We start from the raw sequence: 27,923 nt of genomic DNA, 5'->3' as shown, positions 1-27,923 counted from the left end.
AAAAAATATTCGTTAATTAAAACTCACACACACACTGACTGAAACCGCTTGTCCCAAGCAGGGGCGTGGCAGACCGGGAGCAAGGCAGGAAGGGCAGGGGACACATCCAGGATGGGACACCAGTCCATTGTAAGGCACCCCACGTGGGACTCGAACCCCAGACCCACCAGAAAGCAGGACCTGGCCAAACCTACTGCACCGCTGCACCCCCCAATTAAAATTCAATAAAGTCTTTAAAAAATGCACACAGCATGATTCCATTGTACAGCGTTTATTAGACAGGAGGGTGCAGCGGGGGGCAGTTAATTAATAAAATAGAACTTACTGCCAGATGAAAAGCCAAATAAGTACCATACCAAACCGTTTCTGTTACCTCGCCAGTACCGTGGGAGTTTGGGGGAGAGGCGGATTCACTGTAAGAACCCGTTATGGAATTAGGCCTCAGGAGGCAGGACTGAAGAACAGAGGTGTTATTATATCTGGGCATATTTCAGATGCGCACACACTCCCCAAAGGTGATACTGTCTCCTCCACTCCGCAGGATCTTCCCATCTTCCAGTTGGGCCCCATCCCACTGGTCCCACAGGTGAACTTCCTCTAAAAATAGGAGGTAAAAAGGGGACAATGATAGCTGGTTTAATATTTCCAAAAAATTCTTAATCCTCTGACATTTAATGTTAAAATCTTTAAACTATCGATCCGCAGGCTGAGGTTCGAGGACATTGTTTGCGCTCAGCCTGCTGGTACCTGTCCATTCTCTGGTGGATCAGCCTCCTCCTTCTTCCCCTGTTCTTCTTCCACAGAAGTGTAGGACCTTCCTTCCTACATTTTTGAACCTCTGCCAGGACAGGGATCGGGACCATTACTGGAAGGTCCTCCCCTTCTCCGGAATCTTCTTCTGTCCTTCAGTGCCGTCTCAGCCTCTGATTCCACCTCCATCTCTTCTCTACTTCCTTCTGCTAGACCCTGTGTCTCTGTGTCTCCTTCACTGTCTCCTGACAGGATGTCCAAATAGGAAGGTTTGTTGTCCAGTTCCAGACCGTTTTCATGTCATCACCTGTGTGCCCCTGACCTTGGCACACCTGGCACAAAGGAAGCTTCTCTGGATAGAAATGATTGATTATTTGCACCAGTATTAAAATACTCCAGTCCACCACAGCTGTCCAACATTATACCGCCTCATTCCCCTCTATTTTCTGTCTCCATCATCCACTTGTAGGCTTGTCTGTAAGTGACATCTGCATCTGCAAGACAAACCAACATCTCTTGGAATACAGATCACAGGTGTCACACCCCCGACGTTGGATGGGTTGAACACAATTGCAGCGCATCAAGGAGACGAAGCATAAAAGGGCGGTCCAGCCACACCAGTTCGCAGAACTTCACTAGAGCTGCTGGTTCCCCCTGCAGCGTGTTGTGCTGTGCGCCATATCTCCTTGTTCCTTTGCCAGCCCCTTTGTTCCCGGTCCCTTGTTTCATCCTCGCCTCCCTCGGATCGTGTCTTTTGGCTTTCTGACCTTCGCTTTTGTCAGTTTTGGATTTCGGATTCTGGTTTGCCCCGGTGATGACGTTTGTTCCTCGGATGACCACTGCTTGTCCCCGACATCACTTCTGCCTGCCCCTTTGGTTTTTGGATACGGGATAAACACCTGCTTCTGGGTCCAACGATTCCTGTCCGCATGTTGTCTCACCATAACAACAGGACAGTACAGCTTTCCCAGAATACCCACTATTCCCTTTGTGGACAGAGTTGTCTCCTCTTTTGTTGCAGGCATAAATTTCAGAATAACCATATATCTTTGAAAAAACAATGTAGTTGATTTACTAAAACACAAAATACCTTGTCTTTATACACTTAGTTCAGTTCACACACACACACATTTTCAGAACCGCTTGTCCTGTACAGGGTTGCGGGGAACCAGAGCCTACCCAGCAACACAGGGCGTAAGGCCGGAGGGGGAGGGAACACACCCAGGACGGGACGCCAGTCCATTGCAAGGCACCCCAAGCGGGACTCGAACCCCAGACCCACCGGAAAGCATGACCGTGGTCCAACCCACTGCGCCACCACACCCCCCTTTCTAGTTCAGTTCAGTTCAGTTCAACGCAATTAAATGTATTCTTAGAGAGCCCTGGTCACACGGTGACACACAGCGCTGAACTAAAGATCAGAAGATAGGCGATCATAAGAATAATAAAAGGTTGACTTTACGTTATATTATTAGAGGCAAGGGCTCATTAGGGAAGAGAAGAAAAAAAACTGGCGGGGTGTTCCAAGCACCAGTGGCTGATCACCCCTCCTGGGTATTGTAGATAGAAAAGGACTTTTTCAGATTACTTAAACAGCTATTTATAACATTACTATTAATTATATGGTAATAAATTGATGAGTTCATGTTCCAGTTCACATATTCAGGTTTTGTCCACATGCAGGTCCACCATAGCACACAGTCATCAATTTCCATCAACATGGAGTGCAGGTATTACTCCTGATATGAACGTTACAATGGGTGATATTATTTGTAAGCATTATTTAAGTTTTCACTGATATGCTGATGACGCTCAATTATTTGTTTACCAATCTGCTTTACCTATTTAAAATTATGGATGAATAATACTTTTATTTATGGCGGGGTGCAGTGGATTGGACCAGGTCCTGCTCTCCGCTGGGTCTGGGGTTTGAGTCCCACTTGGGGTGCCTTGTGGCAGACTGACGTCCCATCCTGGGTGTGTCCCCTTCCCCTCTAGCCTTATGCCCTGAGTTGCCGGGTTAGGCTCTGGTTCCCTGTGACCCTGTATGGGACAAGCGCTTCAGAAAGCGTGTGTGTGTGTGTGTGTGTGTGTGTGTGTGTGTGTGTGTGTGTGTGTGTGTGTGTGTGTGTGTGATACTTTTATTTATCTCTGAATGCCAGTAGCACAGAGGTAAGGGTGGTGGGGCTGAAATTCTTGACACAGTCACATCAGTCTTTACCACTTATGGACTGAGCATCGGCTATACAGAAAGTGTTAAGAATTTGGATGTTTTGTTGGATGGAAACTTGTCATTTGTGTCTCATGTTGCTACATTTACTAGGTCTTGCTTTTAATATATATAGCTAAATTAAGGTGATTTTTACATAGACAGGATGCTGAGAAATTGGTTCATGCTTTTGTTTTAGGTTAGACTGTTATAATCCTCTGTTACTGGGCAGACCACCACATCCCTTAACATCTGGACTCCTTCAACACCTGTGTCAGCATCGTTTGTTTGGACAACAAGTTAACCCAGCAGTATGAACCCCCAGTACCTGTCAGTGGATTGCCAACTTTCTAACAGGAAGAAAGCGATACGTGAGACTGGGCCCTCATCTGTCCAATCCAATGTCCATCAGTACAGGCATCTCCCAAGGCTGTGTTCTCTCACCTCTCTTGTTCTTATTTTACAAAAATGACTGCACCACCACAAATAAATAAACCAACATCGTAAAGTTTGCAGACAATACAACAATAATAGGCCCCATCTCCAACAGTTGTGAGACCATGTAGCATTGTAGTGTGTTCACCGTAACCTTGAGCTCAACACCATCAAGGTAGAGGAGGTCCAGGTCAACTTTCATAGACAACCTCCTGCACACCCCCTTTGGAAATCAATGGCCAAACTGTATCTTTAGTGGAGTCATTTAAATCCCTGTGGACCACTTTTACCAACACTTTGAAGTGGGACAAGCACATCACCATCATCAGTCTCCAGCTGAGACTGTTCTTTCACAAGCTCAGGAAGCTCAGCATCTCACACGACATTCTGATGAACTTCTACTCAACCATCGTTAACAGTGTTTTGCCCACCATCTACTATCCCTCACCTCCACACTCTCCTAGACCAGGCTACCATCAATAAATCCCACTCTTCCCAGCAGTTACCTCTTCCCCAAACTGTCATGTCAGAAGTGGGACAAGTCCCTCACACTTGGACTTCATGTCATCTCCACAAGTTCTTTCATATAACAATTCACCTCCTGAATCAAATGATGTGCACCTTCCCTACCACTTCTGGTCATGTCCTAAATCTTGTCAATATTTACACTGCATCTCTTAACTGCACTCCTCTTTGCACACTGCAGTCATCATCTCCAAACTGTTCTCAGTACAACTGTGATTTGCACCACTGCTTGGGTTGGCAATCCTGATGTTGTTTATTAGTACATGATGACTGTTTGATATATTGTTATTGTTGTGTATATTTTTAACATCTTGTCTTTCACTGGCTGCAAATTGTTATAATGTTTCATGTTTGGTGCTGAACCACAACTAATTCCAGTATGATCTATACTGACAGTAAATGGCTCTGAGTTCTGAATAATGTATATAAATAGACATTGCAAATATACCCCTAAAGTTACCACAATGGGAGCCAAAGCACAGTAAAGTGAACCATGAGGGAACTTTCCACACACAACTGAAAAGACAAGTCTGTTCCTGATGAATTTATACTGAACTCACACACAAATGGGTATCAAACCATAAACCTGAGTTACTTGTCTCTCCACAACAGGGTAAAAAGCGCCTGAAGGGAAAAAAATAAAGAGTCAGAAGAAAAAAACACGAGAAAAGGTACAATGTATCCAGAGCAGTGAAAACACAAGTACAGTGAGTAATGTTTCTGTCTCACGGCACCTGGCTGGTGCGAGAGGACGTGGGTTCAAATCCCACTCAGTCTGTGTGGAGTTTGCATGTTCTCCCTGTGTCTCTGTGGGTTTCCTCTGGGTGCTCTGGTTTCCTCCCACAGTCCAGTCCATGGTGTTCAGGTGGATTGGTTGCTCAAAATATCACCCATAGTGTGTGTGTGTGTGTGTGTGTGTGTGTGTGTGTGTAAGTGATAGAGAGAAGGTGTGTCCTGCTGATGCATGGATGAGTGACTCTGTAAGTAGTGTATCTAGCAGTGTAAGTCACCTTGGTCAACAAGGTGTGGGCTGATAACACTACACAGTGTTCCCTGGAAATGTCTGTAGAGAAAAATGTTTGCTAAATGTAAAACATGGTATTAGTGAGTCTTAAAGGTGCAATGTGCCTAGTTTTACCGAAGCCACATCATTCAGAGATGGAACAGCAGACACATCGCTGGAAAAACTCTAAGTGTGAAAAGCCCTGCTGCTTCCACAGGTAACCACAGTCATGTACCACACCAAAGACACACACACACACATTTTCAGAACCGCTTGTCCCAATACGGGGTCACGGGGAACCGGAGCCTACCCGGCAACACAGGGCGTAAGGCCAGAGGGGGAAGGGGACACACCCAGGACGGGACGCCAGTCCGCCGCAAGGCACCCCAAGCGGGACTCGAACCCCAGACCCACCGGAGAGCAGGACTGTGGTCCAACCCACTGCGCCACCGCACCCCTCCACCAAAGACACACCTTTAGTCTATATGAGTAGTTACAGATTTACCTCATTTACCAGGGTAATAGGCTCTGGACAAAACAATTCTACTTTGTGGGTGGAGCAATGAGAGGGCAGTTTAGAACTTTTTATGATTTCGTTATCAGAGCAAACAGCACAATTTGCTTCCAAGGAACCATCCAGAACGTGTGAGGAGGAGCCATCCACAGAGGGAACAGTGTGGGTTGAGCAGCGGTCTGTTGCCTGATTTACGGTCGTGAGGTTCACCATCATGTGGACGGGGCAGCACTGTATCCGGGTTCACAGGCGGGCAATATTAGAAATATTAGTCATATGAGAAGCAGACAATAAGGTCAGTTCATAGGTGGTAGTGTGAGAAGCAGACAGGTTCTGGGAGACGCAGTGCAGGAGAAGAGTCTCCACTGCATGAGGAGCCATGAGAGTCAGAGAGAAACCAAGAACCAGAGAAGAAGAAGCTTGAACTGCCACCTCAGCAGCTCTGATATCTCTTACACAGGATGGAAGTCCAAGTACAACCAGGTCTGAAGAAGAGCTGTAATAAACCGCAGGGTCATGGTGCCACTTGCTGAGTCATCACTGCTTGTGCAAGGCTTCTTGTTTCTGGAGAAAGCAGAGCGAAGTGTTTAGAATAATGAGGAAGGGCAAGGCGGAGCAGAAGCCAGTGCTTGTTTAGGAAGCTCAGAAGATGCAGTAGATCCTTCAGAACACTGCAATGGGTCAGGGCAGGAGGCTCTACTGATGTCAGCACAGGTTTGGTCTGAACAGCGAAGTCCAGCACCTGCAGTGTGCAGTAACCAGATATCCTAAGAAAGAAAGGTTTTCATATGTCTCAGTGCAGGGACAGAATCACCTTCATCCTGTCTTGGAAGAATTAGTGAGTGATGCCTTCAATAACAGGGCCAAGCTACTGGATTTTCATTCTAAACTTCATGAACTTTCTCTCCCAATGAGTCACCAGCACAAGAGTGTCTGCCCTACAGCTGTCCAATGAAGGAGAAGCAATGAAAAGATCACCAAAAACTGTCTTGCCTTCCTGCTACTGCCATGAAACCTCTACAGCTAATACTGAATGCTGCTGCTGCTGCATGAGTAGTGTTTGACTCCCTTAAGCGTTCGCATGTATCTCCTCTACTCGTTTCTCTGCGCTGGTTTCCTATAGCTGCCCGGATCAAATTCAAGACTCTGGTTATTGTCTACAAATACATCAAAAGAACTGATCCCAGATACTTACAAGACTGGATCAACTGCTACACCCCAACCGGACCCCTTCGCTCATCAACTTAAGCTCACTTGGTGGTCCCGAGCACGAAAGGTAAAGGGCGGAGGTTCTCGGTTCTGGCTCCGTTGTGGTGGAATGACCTCCCCCTCTCACTCATGATGATCATGATGATGCTCGGATCAGTCCTTTACAGAACCACTCCTGCAATGTAAGGTAAATGTTCATATGTATCTCCCCAAAAAATAAATAAAAAACTACTAAGAAGGTGATCAGGAATCATAGCTATTCTGGTAAAGCTTTATGCAACTACTTGTGTGATGAACATCGGCGCATATGGTGAAGGAAACTTACTGTACTTTCGTATCACACATATGTATCTATGGCTCTCTTTCTCCTAATATAATGAACACATTGTATTTTCTATGAGATGTATGTAGCTTTGGAGAAAAGCACCTTTTAGATGAATAGATGTAAATGCACATACTGTATTGGGGTAGATCCTCCTGAAAACGCAACATCAGGTCTGATGCTGCACCTCAGTCCCACCCTTGACCCCCAGACTGGTGCTGCCATTGCTGAGGTCTCTACGAAATCCATAGTTTGAGCTCCAACTTCCTGCTTTTATTCCATGTATCTAAAATGGAGAAGAACCACAAGCTAGACTTCCTCAATGTTCTCAACCTCCCATCCCCCCCAGTGACTTTCACTTGTTGACCCAGCAGCACTTCCACATTCTCACCCTTCATTCTTGAATGCCTAGGAAACAGCAGTCTGAGTCTTTCCAGATCTTCACCACTCTTCTGCTTTGACACTTACATTTATTTATTTAGCTGACACTTTTCACCAAAGCAGCTTACAATGTTAAGGTCACAGTTTTTTACATGCTTACAATCATTTACTCATTTATACCACTGGGTAATTTTACTGGAGCAATTTAGGGTAAGTACCTTGCTCAAGAGTACTACAGCTAGAGGTGAGGACTAAACCTGTAACTTTTAGGTCCAAAAACAGTAGCTTTAACCCTTACACTTCCAGCTATCACCTGACTTTTGCCCTTCACTCCAGTTTACTACACTCAGGACAACAGGCATTATACTGTCAGCTGTGCTACTGGTGTTGTGGAATTGTATTAACACAACACCACACAGCTAATAAAGTTGTATTCAGCAGATCACTGAACAGCAGTTACATTTATTCACTTATCAGGCACTTTTCTCCAAAGCAACTTCCAATGAACTCTATGGAGTGTTATCAGCCCACACACCTTATTCACCGCAGTGACTTACACTGCTAGATACACTACTTACAATGGGTCGCTCATCCATACATCAGTGGAACACACACACTCTCTCTCTGTCACTCACACACTGTGGGGGAACCTGAACAGCATGTCTGTGGACTGTGGAAGGAAACCAGAGCACCTGAAGGAAACCCACTCAGACACAGGGAGATCATGCAAACTCCAAACAGACTGAGCGGGGATCCAACTCACATCTTCTCACACCACCCAGGTGCTGTCAGACAGCAGCACTACTTACTGTGTCACCATGCCACCCCATGATCAGACTTGTTCTCATGGTTGGGGATGGGCAAATGGTCGGTCAATCAGTAAACAGGACAGAAGTGAGGAGCTGAAGTCGTGGTCAAGGAACAAGGGAAATGGTTGTTTACCAGAGGGACATGGAGTGGAATTGGGGAACGATAACTAACACGGGTGGAGTACGTAAGGCAAGGTAAGTTTGAGGGCGCAGAGGGGACGGTTGTCTCAAGAGAGATTCCGCAATTGGGGTCCAGTGGTAGTTTTTGTAGCCAAATGCTCCAGCTGAGGTCAGGTGCTTAATCGGGGCCAGGTGCAGCTGGTTGAGATGCTGGTGTAGTCGTGACAGTTCCCCCCTGCCTCACAGGGGGCTTTTGCTGCCCTGTGACCCCTGGAAGGAGGGTGACCTCTGGGACTGGGTGTTGGCCGGACTGGATGGTTCTCATGGAAGTCGGTGATGAGGGACTGATCCAGGATGTTGCGTTTTGGAATGCAGCTGCACTTCTCATGCCCATACCTTTCCCAGTTCACCAGGTAGCACAGGATCCCGCGTTGGCGCTTGGAATTCAGAAGGGCACAGACGGCGTAGGCTGGTGCCCCATCCACCTCCACAAGAGGGGGTGTCGGGTCTCCTCAGGACACCTGGATCAGGGAGGTGCTGTAAGGCTTGAGCAGGGAGACATGAAAAATGGGACATATACGTAAGTGTGGGGGCAACTGCAACTGGTAAGTGATGGGGGTGAGGTGTCGAAGGATCTTGTATGAGCCAGTGTAGCAGGGGCTGAGTTTTCCGGAGGGAATCTTGAAGGTGGATATCACGGGTAGATAGCCACAACCTTTGTCCTGGTTGGAAGGTCAGGGTGCGGCGATGTTTGTCGGTCTGCTGTTTGCAGTGGTGGATACTTGGGCAGGTGCTCCTGAACCTCAAGCCAGGCCTCTTCGCTTTTCTGCAACCAGGAATGAACAGCAGGGACATCAGAGGAACCAAGGTGCCATGGGAACAGGGGAGGTTGAGGTTGATACCTGAGGAGACACTGGAATGGGGAGAGACCTGGAAGAGAAAACTGTGGGCATACTCGGCCCATGGCAGGAACCGTGCCCATTGGTCCTGTAAATGTAACATGCTCAATATTTGAGGACCAGAAGTGGCTGCTGTGTGCAACCGCGCTGCCATTTTGTTGCCAAAAAAATTTGAATGTTTAATTAAAAATGTATATTTCCCTTTAGAGGGGGTGCGGTGGCACAGTGGGTTGGACCACAGTCCTCCTCTCCGGTGGGTCTGGGGTTTGAGTCCCACTTGGGGTGCCTCGTGGCGGACTGGCATCCCGTCCTGGGTGTGTCCCCTCCGGCCTTACGCCCTGTGTTGCCGGGTAGGCTCCGGCTCCCCGTGTGTGTGTGTGTATTTCCCTTTAGTTCCAGAGACCAACCAACCGGATCAGAGAAGGACCTGAATTTACAGGCCAAAGGCCCTTCATTAGTACTGCAGCTAAACAAAACACTCTAACACTGTCCCTGATGTCCCTGTCATGACACCATACAGTGACCAAACAGGCTATTTACAGACACACACACACACACACACACACACACACACACACACACACACCTCCATTGGCAGGTGGGGGAAAGCCACTAGCACTTGGACCCCCGTAGGGTTTTTTCTCCCTTGCCTTTCAGGTCAGAGTTTTTATGTCTCCTTTCCTCCGTGGGCAGAAGACTCACTTATACTGTATAATAACATAGTTACCATAGTAATTTAGTGTACAGCCAACCTTTTATTTGTATCTTGTCTCTGACCCCTTGTTCAACGTTTCGTGTCACTGTGTGAAAAGAGCTTTATAAAAATACACTGAACTGAATGTCCATCTTCTGCTGCAGGACCACTGAGCGTGGTATTTACCCCGGGTTCGAGGAGTAGAAATGAGCCGGCAGACTTTACCGAAGTCAGGGGTAAATAGTGCTGTGAGACCCGCTGGGGAGAACTGTGAGCTCAGTCAATGTGCTACACGTCTTTCTGTGTCCCTCTGTGTCTCTCTGCATCCCTCAGAGCTCTTCCAAAAGTCACTGCTGATGTTCACTCCTCCAGTGGCTGGAGATCAGTCCTCCCTGCTCCAGCCTCTCAGTGTGGTCAAGTCCTGCTCAGCACCTTCCTCAGCACCTCATGTTCATTGAGAAAGGAAGCTTCACAGCGTGTGACCAGCAGGTGGCGCAAAGATTAGAGCTGCTGCCCTGTGGGCTCAAAAAGTTCGAATCCCTTAATCAAGGGACTTACCCTAAGCTGATCCAGCAAAAATTACAGTGCTGTTACTGTGGAGAAAGGTGCCAGATGAATGAAGAGGTGTAACTGTAGTTGGTCTGAAACAGGAAGTGATGGAGTTCATGTGGGGTATTAATAAGTAGTTAAAGAGTCAGTGGCAGGTCTGTGTGTCAAACTGGGGACAGTCTGTGGTGGGAACTAACGCCCCCCCCCCCCCAGCAGCACCACACCGAACCATCACCTACAGCCCACGGACCACAGCAGTTTCCCAGCTCTGACTTTAACTGTAGCGCCCCCTGGTGGCTCACTCTGTCCACCTGTCTGTCACAATGTCTCACTGTCACATTTTCTCCGGTAGTTTTTGGAAAGTTTCTTCCCTCGGGGCTTGTCGTAGGTGGATTTTGTACATGTGCAGTGGCGTGCATCAGTCAGTGCTTATAAATTTCACTTGTGTTGCATCCAATAAAACTGGGGAAAAGTTTGGACTTGACCTTGTTGACAGACACACACACTTTCTGAACCGCTCGTCTCATACGGGGTTGCGGGGAACCAGCGCCTAACCCGGCAACTCAGGGCGTAAGGCCGAAGGGGGAGGGGACACACCCAGGACGGGACGCCAGTCCGTCGCAAGGCACCCGAACCCCAGACCCGCTGGAGAGCAGGACCCGGTCCAACCCACTGCGCCACCGCACCCCCCTGTTGACGGGTATCCTTTGTTATTTTCTTGACCTCTGAGCGTCTAGGCGAACCTGCAGGAACACTCGGTTCCAGTAACAATGTGTTTCATGTAAAGATCTTTTAGAAAGTTTTTTCATGACCACTGCTGATTGGAAATCTGATTCAATTGTTTTTACATTTTGTTTAGATTTTAATTGTGCATAATATTAAATTACTTGATTCCAATAAAGTTTAAGTTAAAAACAAAACTCTGGAGATGTGACAGTTTTCCAGTACATTTTTATTTATTTCTTTATTTTTCTGTTAAGTCGGCATGGTTTACTAAAAAAATACATGTGCAGTTGTGTACAGGACTCTGGAAACAGTGCAGTGAATTTGTAGCCTACATTTATTTAGTTCTGTTGTTCATTAACAAAAACAAACAAAAAACTTTGTTCAGTCGTTGTCGGCTGGTGAATCAAGCAGCATTTTAATTTTTTCCTCATGTTCGACCGCGACTGGACCGTTGAGTTTTGAGCCTTGAGGAATTTTTTTAGTATTTACTTCAGTATCTGTCATGTCATATTTTTATTGGTAGGTGTGTCCCCTCCCCCTCTGGCCTTACGCCCTGTGTTACCGGGTAGGCTCCGGTTCCCCGCGACCCCGTATGGGACAAGTAGTTCAGAAAATGTGTGTGTGTGTGTGTGTGTGGTTTTATTAAATCATTTTACTGTGTATATTTTAGTGAAGGAATCAGGGATTTAATGGTTTTCTTTCTAAAGATTTAAAGTGATGGATGGACAGATATTTACTGTCAAGTTGCACAGTCTGCGGTTCCAGAAATGTCCACCATGATCCGTTACAGAGAACAACAGAGACACATGTGTTTGGGAGCACATTCCATTCTGTGTGTCCCTGTGGGCCACTATACTGTGTCAGTGTGACCTGTGACACACACACACACACACAGCACATGCCTTAGGGTGTCCCTGCCATCTCCAGCTTCTCACCCTGCACTTCTAGGAGAGATGCTGAAGCACCACAGTCCTCTGCTGGACCAGCTGTTCCTGAAAGTGGATGGATACATTAAGCAACACACACACACACACACACACACACACACACACACTTTCTGAACCGCTTGTCCCATACAGGGTTGCGGGGAACCGGAGCCTACCCGGCAACACAGGGCGTAAGGCCGGAGGGGGAGGGGACACACCCGGGACGGGACGCCGGTCCGTCGCAGGGCACCCCAAGCGGGACTCGAACCCCAGACCCACTGGAGAGCAGGACCCGGTCCAATCCACTGCGCCACCGCACCCCCCATTAATCAATGCAATGTATTTATTGCAAATAATAATGTGTTCATGATTGTGACTGAGGATGATGATCAATAGTTGTGAAAGGCAACTAAAATAATGAGAGCAAACATGACATTTACTTTGTAAAGAGATTGGAGGTGTCTGTCCTTAGTTACCATCAAACATGTACTGATTCATTCTGTAAAAGTGGAGGTTCACAGAGTTCCTTGTCCATCCTGTGATTCCATCTGTCCGCATTCTATTCATCCTGATCAATGACCTCACGGGACCCTTCGAATGACCAGTAAGACTGCTACCCGATCGTCCGCCACCTTTCCTCACCGACGAGATCATCACAGTACCTTTGACATGCTGTCCTTCAGCTTCCTCCTCTTCTTCTACATCTTTGTTCTCATTTGTCACAGTATCCTGTTCATTTGGTTCCAGTCGCATATCCTCATCGATCACTTTATTAGGGCTGCAGACGTACTTGCTGTTTCTCTCAAACATCTTTCTTTTCTCTTCACCACTTACCTCTGTGGGACACGAGGCAGCAACGGAGGAAATCAACAATTATTTGAAATTTATTTAATGCAGTGCATCTATGCAAGTTGACACAAAGCTGTTGAAGTCTAGAAATAAATCTCAGAGGATTTAAAATAAACCCCAGCACTACAGGAGGAATGAATATGATGTAATAATAGCAGGGAACGGTTGTGGATCAATGTATCACTGTCCTCTCTGGATTATGATCCCATTATTTAAGAAAAATCTGTGTTTTTAACAAATGTCAAGTGCAATTCTTAAATATACACTAACATTTTTACTAACTGCATCTTTTTTAATGAATTTGTGACATTACAGATGATTAAGGACAAGACACTTGAACACAGAATTACTTGCAATTATAACTCCTTGTTTGTAAACGCTGCCCTTGATCACAGTCATGATCACAGCCAAACTTGAACACGAACAGCACTTGATCGCGTTTTTTACTCTTAGCACATTTATGATAAATAATGCTTACCAAACACTGCCAAATACTGAAGGCACCAAAAATAACAGAGAAGCAGAAAACTGAAGGATCACAGATACAAAGACAATCAGTGTCACACAAGAGAAAGTGACTGTGACCCATCAGAACTTTACCTGATGAACATGTATCTCACCTGACCAGAGCGAACACTGCGTTACCTCGGAACGCTGCAGCAGTTTTGCTTCCTCATCCTCCTCTCCAACTCCTTCCATCTCATCAGCAGCAGATTTTGGGCTTTTCTGTTGCAGCATCTTGTTCTCATCCATCACATTACTGGGGCTCATCGTTACCGTGTTCATTTCTTCGAAAATCTTTGTTTTTTCATTAAGTCTTAATTCTGTGTGACACAATAAAGTGTGAGATGTCTTTGGTGTAAAATCGACTGCATGAAATACACTCACTGAGCTTTAATGGTGACCTTAGAGTTCCAGGATTGCAGGTTTCGGTCTCTTGCTGGCTGTGCCTGTCTGGAGTTTACATGTTCTGTCCGTGTTCATGCAGGATTCCACCCACAGCTTAAAGACATGTTTCTGAGGTTAATCTGTATCTCGGTCACCCTCAGCACACATGAGCGAGTGAGTCGTGCCGCCCTGTGATGGACGTACCCTCCCTTACAAAGTACCCTTCCTCGGTCACTCAGATCCTGTGCTGGATGAGTGGGTCTTGAAAATGGACTCATTGTACTACAGTATATAAGGCCTTAGTTTTCTTAAACATATGTATCTCTGTTCAAATTGTGGAAACAATGTTGTAGCTTTTCTTCTTCTGGATTACACCGCGTATGGGAATCCAGAAGAACAAAACCTCCAGTCAGTTGACTATAACCGCGGAAGCCTACGGTTTTTGAAACAATGTTGTAGATAAAGTTTTTCTCTCCCTTTCAAATTTTCTTTATTATTGCAGCTGTTGACAGTTTGATCAGATCTTTTTGGTAATTTGTGGACAATATAAATGGATCCTGAGCAAAAAATGTCACCACTGTTGTTTTATGTCGTTTCCTTGGTGTGAAAAATAATGAAATGTCATTATAAGTGTGAAAAAATAATTGCTTCTTCATAGTCAGTTATAGTAGTTTTGTCACCTTTAGCTGTAATGACTGCAACTAAACATGGCTGTAGACACTGATCAAGGTCTCGCATCACTGTGGAGGAATGTTTGACCCACTTCTTAGTGCAGAACTGCTTTAGTTCAGGGGTGCGGTGGCGCAGTGGGTTGGACCGCAGTCCTGCTCTCCGGTGGGTCTGGGGTTCAAGTCCCGCTTGGGGTGCCTTGTGGCGGACTGGCGTCCCGTCCTGGGTGTGTCCCCTTCCCTCTCTGGCCTTACGCCCTGTGTTGCCGGGTAGGCTCTGGTTCCCCGTGACCCCGTAAGGGACAAGCGGTTCTGACAATGTGTGTGTGTGTGCTTTAGTTCAGCAATTGTTACAGGTTTTTGAGCACAAACAGCACTTTTCAGCTCTACAGACCTACTGTATAAATAATATGCTAATTTACCCTTCAAATACGGTAAAAATGTACCTGTTAGGGCATCCCTGCGGCGCACGCAGTGAACTCCAATGATCAAACCAGAAACAGTGGCAATAAAAGCAGCAGTAACAACAGCAGCAGCAGCAATAACTGCACCACTACCATGAGATGAGTGTCCTGGAAAGGGGAGAAGGAAGGTCTCACTGGTCCAGGTGCTCGACAGGACAGGAACAGGAACGGGACCCTAAAAAGGGTCTAATGATGGAGTTAAAGAGGCAGGTGAGGTGCTCACCTTTAAAGCAGCGTTCGGCAAGAAAGGCCTCACTGCTTTTCTCACTCACAGGGTTCTTCACCACACAGGTGTAGGCGGAGTCAGAGCTCTGATCCCTGCTGATCTCTAGTCCTATTGGCTGTTCAGTCCAGCTCATTAAAAAATCATTAGGCCCCTCCCACCGATACTGTCCCATCTCTCCTTCGCTGTGACAGCGTAGAATCCCTACAGAATCCCTCTGCTCACACTGCACTGTTGGTCGGGTCACAGCGTCTACACAGGATACACACAGGTGAAGAGAGTCACACACCAGGGGGCGCAGTAGTAAACACTCTACAATGGTTGAACCATAATTAGAAAGGTGCTCAACCTCACAGAGTAACAGTGCGGCCGCACACTCACCAATGACCGTCACATTAAACGTAAAGTACTGGAGCCTCTTTTCCACCAGCACCTCAGCCGTGTACCGTCCAGAGTGTCTCTTCTCCAGGTTCCTCACTCTGAGTTCTCCTGTCTCCTGGTTCAGCGTCGTCCTCCCTCTCAATTTACCGAACTCCCTGATTCCTTGACCTCTGACCAACTCGATGACTTTGTCGTTGTTGTGTTTCCAGAGGATCTCTTCGAAAGTGTCCCTGACGGCTGGTGCGAGTGTGACGTCTCCGTTCAGTCTGCTGTAGGTCACACCTGTAGTGGAAACGTTCACAAAAGGCAAATAACACGAAGAGTAATGAAAACATCCAATTTAAAATTGTATATGTGGTTTTTGATAAGAAGAGGTCTTGAAACACAATGTTTAGCATTTAATGACAGTTTATTTGGTATCTGACATGTGAATGTTTTGTCCACAGTGCAGCCCTGCTCATGGTCAGATGGTCAGTGTGAACATTTCAGTGTAAGAGCACTGAGTGTGAGACACACTGACACACTGGGAACTGAACTGAGCATCACTGGATGATCTCAGCCGAACACCTGACAATTTACACAAGGGAATTAATTTTTGTCAAGACTGCAGGATGTACCACACCGTAAAAAAATAAAAACTATATTATTCACACAAACCTCATATTCTGAATAATCGAACTGCAGTGATCGATCACTCACTCACTCACTCACTCACTCACTCACTCACACACACACACACACACACACACACACACACACACACACACTTGTAATAGCTTAGTGATTGATTAATAGATTGACAAGGAAGTAAGTAGGTGCACATGGAACATGTAATAGCTCATTTGTGTATTCCTGACATTACTAATCTCTGTAGGAGGTACAAAGTAGCTAATAAAACATGATTAAAAAAATTATTATCTGGATGAAAGCGGTGCTTGGAATTAAGAGAGAGAACAAGTTACATTCATATTACAGCGATTCACTTTCCCTCTAAATTTACTTCCATAAACACGAACACACACATAATCATAATACTCACCAAAGGTAATTTGGTTAAAAATAACACACTCACCAAAAGTGAAATCAGCCACAATAATGAGGATGTAAGTATGTACAGTGAGATCTCCTTCCATTTTGGCTGTGTGGACATTGGAGCGTAAAAGAGTAAAACCACTTCGGACTTTGATTTCAGCTCCGTTCTCATTTGTTTACATTTAACTACAGATTTACAGGAAAAGCAGGTAAATGTAAAACGTCCTGACAACACAGTCAGTCTGAATTTAGTCCATGTCTTACTACATTCATATTTCATACAACAAGCTGCTACAGTCACCGCTTTCTGAAATATTTCTTTATTATCAGATCTGCATATTTTCCCCTGGAATTCTGAATCGGACCTGAATATTTGTGGTAAATATCCCACTGCAACAGGAATTCAGCGTTTCAGTTGAGAAATTAAGTTGAGTTTTCATGGTACTTGTGTAAATATCCATTAGTATAAATGTGTTTAATACAGTTTAAAAAGTGTGATAATAAGTGATAATAAAGAGTTTCTTATAATTTCCCTTCAGATTATTACCACAGGCTGAGATACGGCATTGTGCTGAAATTAAAAAGTAAAAACCCTGAATTAACTTTAAATGTAAATGTGTGAGGGAGGGCACAGCGGTGCAGTGGCGCAGTGGATTGGACCGGGTCCTGCTCTCTGGTGGGTCTGAGGTTCGAATCCTGCTTGGGGTGCCTTGCGACAGACTGGTGTCCTTTCCTGGGTGTGTTTCCTCCCTATCCAGCATTATGCCGGGTTAGGCTCCAGTTCCCCACGACCCTGTAGGGGACAAGTGGTTTAGAAAGTGTGTGTAAACGTGTGACGTTTGGGAGAGACCACTGCTGCTTTCAGCAAAAACCCACATCATAAGTGAACAAATCAAATAAATGTAACAACAGAGTCACTTCCAAGCTGCCTTAGGAAAAGCAGTTCCAGACAGCAAAACAATCTTATATGCACCTTTCTCAGGTATCCAGGAGGCTGGAAAATCACTTGCCTCCTCCAGACTGCCAGACCCACGTCCTCCCTCTGTGCAGATGGCTCAGTCCGTCCAGGTTGGAAAATCTGTGCGTCTCTCTAATCATTGCATTGTGCTGCATTCGTTTAAACCCAACTACGGAAATTAAGATCTCAGCCGGGGCAAAAAAGATTCGCAGGAGTTCAAGCGCTTTACTACGCAGCATTGAAGAGTGAATAAGTAGATTGAAGAAAAAAGACCATTTGGAACCAATGAAAAATTAGGCTGTTCTGTTTAATGCATAATTCAAGATAAGTGAATGAAAAAGTAACATTTAGAGGGAGGGCAGATCACTGAAAAAATACACAGATTTCATGGTCAGCTAGGATACACAGTTTCAGGATCCTCCAGATATTTTATTTGATGACAATTTTATGGAAAATCAAATGAGCAGTTTACAGTTTTACAGATTTTATTTCACTGAAATAAAGCACCTTTTTCATTGGTTCTCCTCATAGCTCCTCCAGTCCAGTGGTCAAAGGACCACAGCCGACAGTTAGTTGATCGTTATGAGTTAAAAGTTTATATATGTAAACACACACACACACACACACACATTTTCATAACCGCTTGTCCCATACAGGGTCGCAGGGAGCCGGAGCCTACCCGGTAACACAGGGCGTAAGGCCGGAGGGGGAGGGGACACACCCAGGACGGGACGCCAGTCCGTCGCAAGGCACCCCAAGTGGGACTCGAACCCCAGACCCACCGGAGAGCAGGACTGTGGTTCAACCTACTGCGCCACCGCACCCCCTCTATGTAAACAAACTGTGTTTTTTTTTCCCCCCCGGAATACTGTATGTTCAGCACACCAGGACAAACCAGCTGAAGGCAGCTGAAGGACAGTAAAAAATGAACCCTACCTCTTACTATACTTATAGTGTACATGTTTTAAGGCAAGTTTTATTGGTAATGTGTTGGAATTAGGCCGAGGAGCAATGCTATTGAACGGACCTGCAGGTTCACATCCTGTATTCTTCAAAAATAGTAATAGATCCCACTGATTTACACTGTACTGCACATTTACAACGTGACATGTTCAGCACAGGTTTTAATACATTCCTTCTACTTATTGTCATTTATTGCGATGATCAATTCACAGTGCCTTCACACATAGTGTTAATGTGGTAAAAACAATGTATCTCGCAAAGTGTAAAAACGAAACTTGACCCAAATGTACAACCATCAGCTGTGTCGTTCTTGTCCCGTTTCCTCTCACTGAGCTCGGGACACAAGCTGGCAGTGTTCGTCCGGCTCTCCAGGTTCCTCCAAGCTCTCCACCGGTTCACTCTGTCGTTTCTCTGAAACAGAATGTTTTTTTTTCCCCATCCAAGTGCCAGTCTCCCAACATTTCCTACATTTCCTTCTTTTCCGTCTGTTCTTCTTGTTCTGTCCTTTGCTGGATTTCCATTTACTTCTTCTCCACTTTGCTGTCTGGATCCTTCTTGTCTTCTTTCTCCTCCTGCTGTTGCTTCTCCTCCTTTCGCCCATCCCCTCTGACTGTTTGCGGAGCATCAGGCGTTACTCTGACAGGCTGCTCAGTGTCACTGTTAGTGTCGGGGTGTCCTGCTGGATTTGCGGAACCTCCTGAAATAGCAGAAACCGGGAAGAGTTTTTGCATTAATTTCAGTTAAAAGGGGTTATAAAAACTGACTGAGGGGTGTTTACTCAAACATGTCTTCATTCATCTATGAATGACTGTTGCTGTGAACATCCAAGTTTTGTTTCTCTCCTAACAATGTTTAGTCATCCTGAACCCTGAAAAGTCACAAGACCACAGAGAAACGTACAGTCTCTTGTTTGTCACGTATCTCACCTGAGCAGTGACATCATCACAGTACCTGTATCTCCGTGTTCTGACTGTGTTCCTCCACTTGTGTGTCCAGCACTTCGTGTCACATCAGTCCCTGTTTGTGTGTCGTTCTGATCCAGATTTCCCGTCTCAGCCGTCTGTTGATTTGTGCTGCACTCACCTGTGTTCGGGTACGAAAAACCTTTATCAAGACTGTAACTCTTAATTCAGTCGAAATCGAGGTATGAAATGTGCATTTTGGATTTCCATTGTAGTCTGATATTTACTGTGTTATACAGGGTTAGTCTATTTTTCACAGATTTCTCTCCACTCAGACTTTAGATGTACATGATACAGTGTATTTATTACTCTGACTACCTGTACATGGTACTAAGTTGCGCTGATACGGATACTGTAATGGGGTATAGAACTAACACTGTACTGTAGGCTCTTTATCCTTTTCTTAAACTGTGAAGGCCTAATGGCATCTTAGCCTCATACTAATATAGTGCTGTGAGAGTCGTTTCGGTGTAAAGGGCTACTTGATATAAACAGTTGAATCGTGCAAAAAAAAAAAGAAAAAATGAAAGCAGTGGGAAATGCAGCCTCACCTGAGTGTCACCTATGGAACCTATTTCTCTCTAACACCTGTTGGCCCAAATATTGATATTACATGATCCAAGTGAAAGTCACAGTGACCAATGAGAACGTTACCTGTGTGATCTGTACCCCACCTGAACGACGACATCATCACTGTACCTGGTACTCTGCTCTCCTGCTTTTCATCCGTCACTTTTTCTCCTTCCTTCTTCATGATCTCTGCTGCTGAGTCAATGTGTCCCTCTGTCTTTTTGTCATCCTCTGATGTGTTTTGGCTGCGTAACTTTGTGCTTCTTTCTGTGAACAAAGGTACGTTTTTTTTCAGCTTTTCACAATCAATTCCTTACAGAAACACGTTTGTCGGCATCTGGACACTCTTTCTAAAAAAAATGGTAATAGACACAAAGTTTTATTTTCGTGCTGGGTACGTCCTGTAAGTTTCCGGCATAATTGTAAAAATATATGTGTAAACTTCCATAGAAGTGGGAGAAAGGTCTTCTAACAAATTGTCACGTCCTTGTTTCCAGCCTGCACTTCTCAACTCGCCTTTTTCTCCACTGAAGATGGAGAATGAATGAAGACATGAGAGCAACATACAGTATGTTGAGCAGTCAGTGTTACCTGGCCATCCTCTACCTCACCTGACAGGTAGGAAGGTCACAGTACCTGCTGCTCTGGGTTCCTGATCTGTGTCCTTGTCCTTCTGCTCGTCCACCTTCGCTTCAGTCTCACTTGTCTTGTCCTTCCGTTGAATACTTCTGCGCTCATGCTTTACGTTATTTGGGCTACATGCAGGTGGTTCAAACCGCTTCTTTCTTTCACTTACAGGTTCACCGAATAGATCTGTGGGGCACCAGGAAACAGCACTATGTGAACAATCAATAAAGGAAACTCTTACAAAAAAAACTCTTCATTAGAAGTGAACATCAAACATTAAATCAGCAATAATCATGGACAAAACTTTCTAAAATACTAACGATAAAAATTTCAGTTCACATGACACACATAGATGTTTTCCAGATACAAATCGGTCATTTATGACAAAATAAACCTTTCTGCACACTTGTAAAAAACACTGAGTACCCATCAAAAATATGAGTACAACTGGTTGGAGAATTTTACAGGCAATTTTCTGAAAAATTGCTTTGATACTGTTTTTGCACATTGTAATGTTTTTGTTTTCATAAATTTACATGACATTAAACTTTGTCGTGTCAATTATGAGAAAAAGTGGTGTACAGCAAGTATAATTGGACTTTTGTATGACACACACACACATTTTCAGAACCGCTTGTCCCATACAGGGTCACGGGGAACCAGAGCCTACCCGGTAACACAGGGAGTAAGGAGAGGGGACACACCCAGGACAGGATACCAGTCTGTTGCAAGGCACCCCAAGTAGGACTTGAACCCCAGACCCACCAGAAAGCAGGACTGTGGTTCAACCCACTGCGCCATCCCACCCCCTTCCTTTTGTATGATATCAAAAGTTATTGTTTCAAACTTCTGCCATATTTTCAGTTCTATGTGGAACTGAGATTTTTCTAATAATCAGGAACATCAAAATCACAAATACAGAAAACAAATTTAAATTCTTCTGTTTGTCAGTACTTTACCTTGTAATACGTGATCTCAATAAAAATTTCAGCACAAAACATAAATATTGATAAAGAAACACCGTATTGGAGAACATTTTCCACTAATGTTCACCTTCAGTGACCATAAGTGGCTCGACCACAGCACCGGTCATTTGGGAATATTTTGTCGCCTTAAGTTTTCGATATTTTAAACAGAAGATAGGAGACGATATAGCTCTAGAACCACATTTAGCCACTTTTTCCTGTGCTCTTATTCCTTTGGTCACCACACAAACCGTTGATGAGGATGGGTTTTGAACTCAGAGGTCAATGAAAAACTCAGTCCTAGGACTCAACTCCCTCTCCACCGTGGTTCTGTAGAGCATTTCCAGAAACTACAGCAACTGCACCAATTTTCAAATGCAAATTTCATAGCTGGGTGGGTCTAAGTTGCCATGAACACTATGAATATGTCCCACACAGGCTGCTGGTTTCCTGTTTTCTGTCCTGGGTACGTGTACCTGCCTAGAGCAGTACCATGTGCTTCTCAATGGGCTGCTGACCACCGTGGTGATGCATTTGGACAATCGATTAGCTGTAGTGAGTGAAATTGTGGGGGATGCGGGGGCGCAGTGGGTTGGACCAGGTCCTGCTCTCCGGTGGGTCTGGGGTTCAAGTCCTCCTTGGGGTACCTAGCAGCGGACTGGTGTCCTGTCCTGTCCTGTCCTGGGTGTGTCCCCTCCTGCCTTACGCCCTGTGTTACCGGGTTAGGCTCCGGTTCCCTGCAACCCCGTGTGGGACAAGCGGTTCAGAAAATGTGTGTGTGAGTGAAATTGTTACCAATGGAAGGATGTTGTCTAGTACTCAACTCCTTTTTAAAACTTTGTTTGTCCCATTTCATGCAAAGGATTACGCACCATAATCTAGGATGGGCACAATAGCCAATCTCGTTTCAGTGTCACATGACCTCAGAGAAACCTACCAAGAGCAGTTACTATGTTACCTTAATAGTCTCTGATTTATGAATCCAACAAAAACATTGCATTGTTGTGGCACCAACACACCAGCACCACTGCACCTAGCTGCTGTTTCCATGCCTCCCTCACACACACACACACACACACACACACACACACACACACACACACACACACACACACACACACTGAGCTACAGTAAACACACTCCTAGTTACCACAACTTCCAATCTTCCCATTTAAACCCCCAGTTGAGAGTAAGAAGATGACTGACAGGCTGAGAGAAAGAGAGAAACCTGAGTTCTGAAGAGTCTACTCCAGATTTGCCCTTTTCCCTGGACGTTTGTGCCAGTCCTGTATCCCTCAGACAGAACCTGCTACTCAGTTCAACAACCCATGAGAAGAATCAGAGAAGTGTTACAGTTACCTTCATCACTCGGCCGTTCTCCTGTTTTCCCACGGTTTTCTTCTACAGCATCTTCTCCACCTGGGACTGACACTGAAACAGCAGAGTAGCACATATCACTGAGCCCCTTGTTTCAGCTCAACAGTGGAAAGTTACCGAGTTTAACCAGCAGCAGGACATGGGGTTCATTTTACTCTAATTCCATGTAAAAATAGTCAGAGAACCAGGGAGAATTGTTTACCCTAAAATTCACTTCATTCAGCAATGAGTCTCACTGAGTGAATCTGACCTGCATTTCTCTCCGAATCCTGCAAAGTCACAAGGCCCCAAAGAAACCTACAGTCTCCTGTTTTTCATGTATCTCACCTGAGCAGTGACATCATCACAGTACCTGTATCTCTGTGTTCTGACTGTGTTTCTCCATCTGTGTCTCCAGCACTTTGTGTCACATCAGTCCCTGTCTGTGTGTCGTTCTGATCCAGATTTTCCGTCTCAGCCGTCTTTTGATTTGTGCTGGACTCACCTGTGTTCGGGTACGAAAAAATCTTTATCAAGACTAACTCTTAATTTAACAATGTAACCAGCATGATAATTTAATTCATAAAAGCATTTGAGGTTTTAAATTGCAGGTCCAGTCTGTGATTCTCTCGGAATGAAACTCTTAGTGTGAACACTGACAGCATCACATGGCCTAAGAGAACTTTGTGTGAATGATCTCCATCCCACCTGAGCAGTGATATCATCACAGTACCTGCTGATCCTTTTCCTTCCATTGTATCCACATCCGTCACCTCCGGGATGTTCTGCTCCATGGTCTCATTCCCATTGTTCTCACTGTTCATTTCGCTGCCCTCCGCAATGGTTGTATCAGCTTGTAACGTCTTTGTTGTTTCGTCAGATTTTAAATCTGAACAACATATTATCACAAGAATTTTATGAACATACACTGTACTTATTGTGTTTTATTATAATTTCAGTTGCTGAGATTTTCCATTTAAATTTCTCTGTTTTTATTGTACATGATGTGTTTCTTAGTCTTTTGTCCATCTTCAGTAATCGCTTGTCTTGATTTGGGTCGTAGTGATCTGGAGTCTATTCTGGAAGCACTGGGTGCGAGGCAGAGGGGGGCACGCTTTGAACAGGACACCAGATCATTGCAGTGTACTCTCTCTCTCTCTTTCACACACACACACACACACACACACACACACACACACACACACACACACATATACACAGAGGTTAATTTAACTTCACAATCCAACAAAACTTCATGTCTTTGGACTGTGGGAGGAAACCAGAGCACCCAGAGGAAATATGCACAGACACGGGGAGAACATGCAAAATCCACACAGACTGAGCCAACTTTGTGCCCAAGCAGCTCATTTACTGTGAGGAATCAGACTGACACATACAGAAGAGTGATACAGAACTAACGTTGTACTGTGGGCTTTGTTCTACTTCAGATAATCTGTAATGTACAAATGGCATCTTTCCTCATTTCCATCACAACATTACCTGCTTCATCTGTACCTCATTTCAGCAATGACGCTGTCTTTGTACCTGATACTCTGTTCTGCTTTTTATCCATCTCTTTTTCTCCTTCCTTCTCATTGGTCTCTGCTGGTGAATCACTGCGTCCCACTGTCTGACCACCAAGGTGTGTCTCCTTTCGGTTGGATGAATCTGTGTTCATTTCTGCAAACACATTTAGATGTTAAGTATTAATTTCGCCAGTGAAGTTTTCTATGGGCTTTTAAATCTCTCGAGCTCTGCTGAGTTACCATTCATAGCAGTTTATTACACTAAATTTCATTTATTAATTTATTCATCATTTACACAAGTAATCACGTTTTCTTGTACACTACTTAGGAACACAATGTAAGAACACACACACACACACACACACACACAGACATTTTCAGAACCGCTCATCCCTTACGGGGTCACGGGGAACCGGAGCCTACCCGGCAACACAGGGCGTAAGGCCAGAGGGGGGAAGGGGACACACCCAGGACGGGACGCCAGTCCGTCGCAAGGCACCCCAAGCGGGACTTGAACCCCAGACCCACCGGAGAGCAGGACTGCGGTCCAACCCACTGCGCCACTGCACCCCCCAATGTAAGAACAATTGTTCATTAATAATAATACAATGACATCATCACAGTACCTGATACTCGGTTCTCCTGCTCCGTTTTCAAATCCATCACTTCTTCGCTTTCCTTCTCATTATCTCTTCGTTTTTGCTCATTCTGCTCCAAATTCTTACTGTTGTCCTTCTGTTTCGACTTTTTCTCTGTCACTTTTACTCCATCCTCTTCAAGAGTCTCTGCTGGTGAATTAAGGTGTCCCACTGTCTTACTGTCATCCTCTAATGTGTTTTTGCTCCATGAACCTGTATTTATTTCTGTAAACACATTAATTTAAGGGAAAAGTGTCATTTAAGAAATGCAACAATTTCTGAAGTTTTGTAAGTTAGTTAATTTTCAGCCGACAAACTGAATACTGACCCTCAGACTTGAGCTCAGTTTTATTATTAAAATACATAATGTATAAAACTTTGTTCTTAATTTAATAGAATAACTGTACTTACAGTGCAGTGTAGGGGTGTGTCTCAAGGGGTGACATGGGGTGACATGGGGTGACCCCCCCCCCCCCCCAAAATATGATTGGCCCCCTGGTCTCCCCAATGCCGTTAGACCAGATTACTGTCAATCTGACAATGCTCAACGCTATTGGATAAGAGTGCTTTAAATTTATTAATATGTTCATCATTTCAACAAGTAATGACTTTTTCTTGTAGAGCACGTAGGGACACAATGTAACAACAATTTTTACATAGGAACTGGTACTGAAACAGTAGAGTAGCACATATCACTGAGCCCCCTGTTTCAGCTCAACGGTGGAAAGTTACCGAGTTTAACCAGCAGCAGGACATGGGGTTCATTTTACTCTAATTCCATGTAAAAATAGTCAGAAAACCAAGGAGAATTGTTTACCCTAAAATACCTGAATTCACTTCATTCAGAAATGAGTCTCACTGAGTGAATCTGACCTGCCTTTCTCTCCTAATCTGTGCTTCTTTCTGTGAACTAAAGTACATTTTTTTTCAGCTTTTCACAATCAATTCCTTACAGAAACACGTTTGTCAGCATCTGGACATTCTTTCTAAAAAAAAATGGTAAAAGACACAAAGTTTTATTTTCGTGCTGGGTACTTCCTGTAAGTTTCCGGCATAACTGTAAAAATAAATGTGTAAACTTCCATAGAAGTGAGAGAAAGGTCTTCTAATAAATTGTCACGTCCTCGTTTCCAGCCTGCACTTCTCAACTCACCTTTTTCTCCACTGAAGATGGAGAATGAATGAAGACATGAGAGCAACATACAGTATGTTGAGCAGTCAGTGTTACCTGGCCATCCTCTACCTCACCTGACAGGTAGGAAGGTCACAGTACCTGCTGCTCTGGGTTCCTGATCTGTGTCCTTGTCCTTCTGCTCGTCCACCTTCGCTTCAGTCTCACTTGTCTTGTCCTTCCGTTGAATACTTCTGCGCTCATGCTTTACGTTATTTGGGCTACATGCAGGTGGTTCAAACCGCTTCTTTCTTTCACTTACAGGTTTACCGAATACATCTGTGGGGCACCAGGAAACATCACTATGTGAACAATCAATAAAGGAAATTCTTACAAAAAAACTCTTCGTTAGAAGTGAACATCAAACACAGGGGTGTCCAAACTACGGCCCCACGGCCCAACTGCGGCCCGTAGTCCATCTTTAATTGGCCCGCAGCAAATTCTAAAAATATACTGGAATATGACCCGCACATGAAGCTTGCGCTTAACTGCATTGTACTTCTTAGTTTTTTTTTTAACAGTAGGTGGACCAGTGTGCTAACCAGCTGCATCACTGTCTGGTACGGGAACTGCAGTGCAGCAGACCGCAAGACCCTACAGCGGACAGTGAACACAGCTGCAAAGATCATCGGTGCCCCTCTCCCCTCCATTCTGGACATTTTCCTTGCACGATGCTCCAGAAAGGCCACCAGTATCGTGAAAGACCCCACTCATCCCTCTCACAGTCTCTTCCAGCTCTTGCCATCAGGAAGATGGTATCGGAGCATCAGAGCCCGCTCTGCCAGACTGCTCAACAGCTTTTTCCCCCAGGCTGTGAGAGCCCTCAATTGCAATCACCTTGCCACCCTCTGAAACCTCATCCACAACCTTAGCTCCTGAAACCAGGATCCACTCTCCCCCCCCCGCCAACCCACCACATCACACGCACCACATGTAAACTGTTGGATACCTCCTGTGGAAACACACTCTTTTCCTTTCCATATGCAAACCAACTGCTTTTTCTTTTCTCTATATGCACCAGACACTTTCTTATAAAACCTCCAATGTTACAAGGACTTAACAAGATAACACAAATGTTTACTTGTGAATGCACTACAAATCATATTGCACTATTCCTTCTTAAATACCTCTACTGCACAGTTATTATGTAAGTACTTGTATTGTATAGTTAACTGTTTATAGTATATGTATATTTGCACTAATTTCAGATTATCGACTTAGTAAATTAGTTATGTAGGTCTAAAAGCTGTCCTTAGGTCTAGTGTTGCATGTTTATATTTATGCTTATTTACGCAGCACCGTGGTCCTGCGAGACACGACATTTCGTCCCACTGTATGTCCACACATGTAGTGGAATGACAATAAAGCTTGACTTGACTTGACTTGACTACTGTCTTGAACAAGGCAGCTTCTCCACAAAACAAGATTAATCAAAGAAAAAGCAAGCGGTTCAGAAAATGTGTGTGTGTGTTCAGAAAAGTCCAATTACTTGATAAATTCAGTCAGTTAAAGTTGCTGACATTTTCTAAAAAAACGTAAGTTGATGTGTTAGCAAGCCCAGTAACTTATTTGCATAACAAGCTTGAAATATACCCATCCCCCCTTTATACA

The 27,923-nt window shown here is 44.8% G+C and overlaps 2 protein-coding genes across 10 annotated transcripts in view; both read right to left on the bottom strand.

Annotated features, from left to right (window-relative positions):
* Positions 1 to 287: 287 nt before the first annotated feature.
* Positions 288 to 16,716, bottom strand: LOC108926879 (uncharacterized). Of its 5 annotated transcripts, none has more exons than XM_029257931.1 (8): positions 16,617 to 16,715; positions 15,545 to 15,826; positions 15,164 to 15,415; positions 14,923 to 15,048; positions 13,541 to 13,744; positions 12,734 to 12,907; positions 12,048 to 12,137; positions 8,720 to 9,103 (listed from the first exon to the last, which is right to left on the bottom strand). In XM_029257931.1, the coding sequence occupies exons 1-7, from the start codon at positions 16,675 to 16,677 to the stop codon at positions 12,049 to 12,051; spliced, it is 1,188 nt and encodes a 395-aa protein (XP_029113764.1). In that variant the 5' UTR covers positions 16,678 to 16,715; the 3' UTR covers positions 8,720 to 9,103; position 12,048. The 5 variants fall into 5 exon arrangements, with proteins under 5 accessions (XP_029113762.1, XP_029113767.1, XP_029113764.1 ...); XM_029257932.1 differs by having other exon boundaries at positions 12,081 to 12,137; XM_029257929.1 differs by lacking the exons at positions 8,720 to 9,103; positions 12,048 to 12,137 and adding an exon at positions 288 to 597 and having other exon boundaries at positions 16,617 to 16,716.
* A 1,625-nt stretch (positions 16,717 to 18,341) lies between these two features.
* LOC108926850 (spindle pole body component 110-like) overlaps positions 18,342 to 27,923 on the bottom strand; it is a 69,234-nt gene continuing 59,652 nt past the window's right edge. For 3 of the 5 annotated variants that reach the window (XM_029257916.1, XM_029257915.1, XM_029257917.1), the window contains 8 exons: positions 24,523 to 24,657; positions 23,711 to 23,866; positions 23,351 to 23,482; positions 22,981 to 23,052; positions 20,666 to 20,842; positions 20,159 to 20,296; positions 19,449 to 19,580; positions 18,342 to 19,194 (listed from right to left, as the gene is read on the bottom strand). In XM_029257916.1, coding sequence (XP_029113749.1) covers positions 19,019 to 19,194; positions 19,449 to 19,580; positions 20,159 to 20,296; positions 20,666 to 20,842; positions 22,981 to 23,052; positions 23,351 to 23,482; positions 23,711 to 23,866; positions 24,523 to 24,657 — 1,118 coding nt within the window. In that variant the 3' untranslated portion in view covers positions 18,342 to 19,018. Of the gene's footprint in view, positions 19,195 to 19,448; positions 19,581 to 20,158; positions 20,297 to 20,665; positions 20,843 to 22,980; positions 23,053 to 23,350; positions 23,483 to 23,710; positions 23,867 to 24,522; positions 24,658 to 25,129; positions 25,367 to 26,414; positions 26,592 to 27,923 lie in introns of all 5 variants that reach the window. The other 2 variants (XM_029257914.1, XM_029257907.1) reach the window with 2 other exon arrangements.

This window comes from Scleropages formosus, chromosome 14 (assembly GCF_900964775.1).
Source record: "Scleropages formosus chromosome 14, fSclFor1.1, whole genome shotgun sequence".
Lineage (NCBI taxonomy): Eukaryota > Metazoa > Chordata > Actinopteri > Osteoglossiformes > Osteoglossidae > Scleropages > Scleropages formosus.
This window is presented reverse-complemented; position numbering and strand designations above follow the sequence as displayed.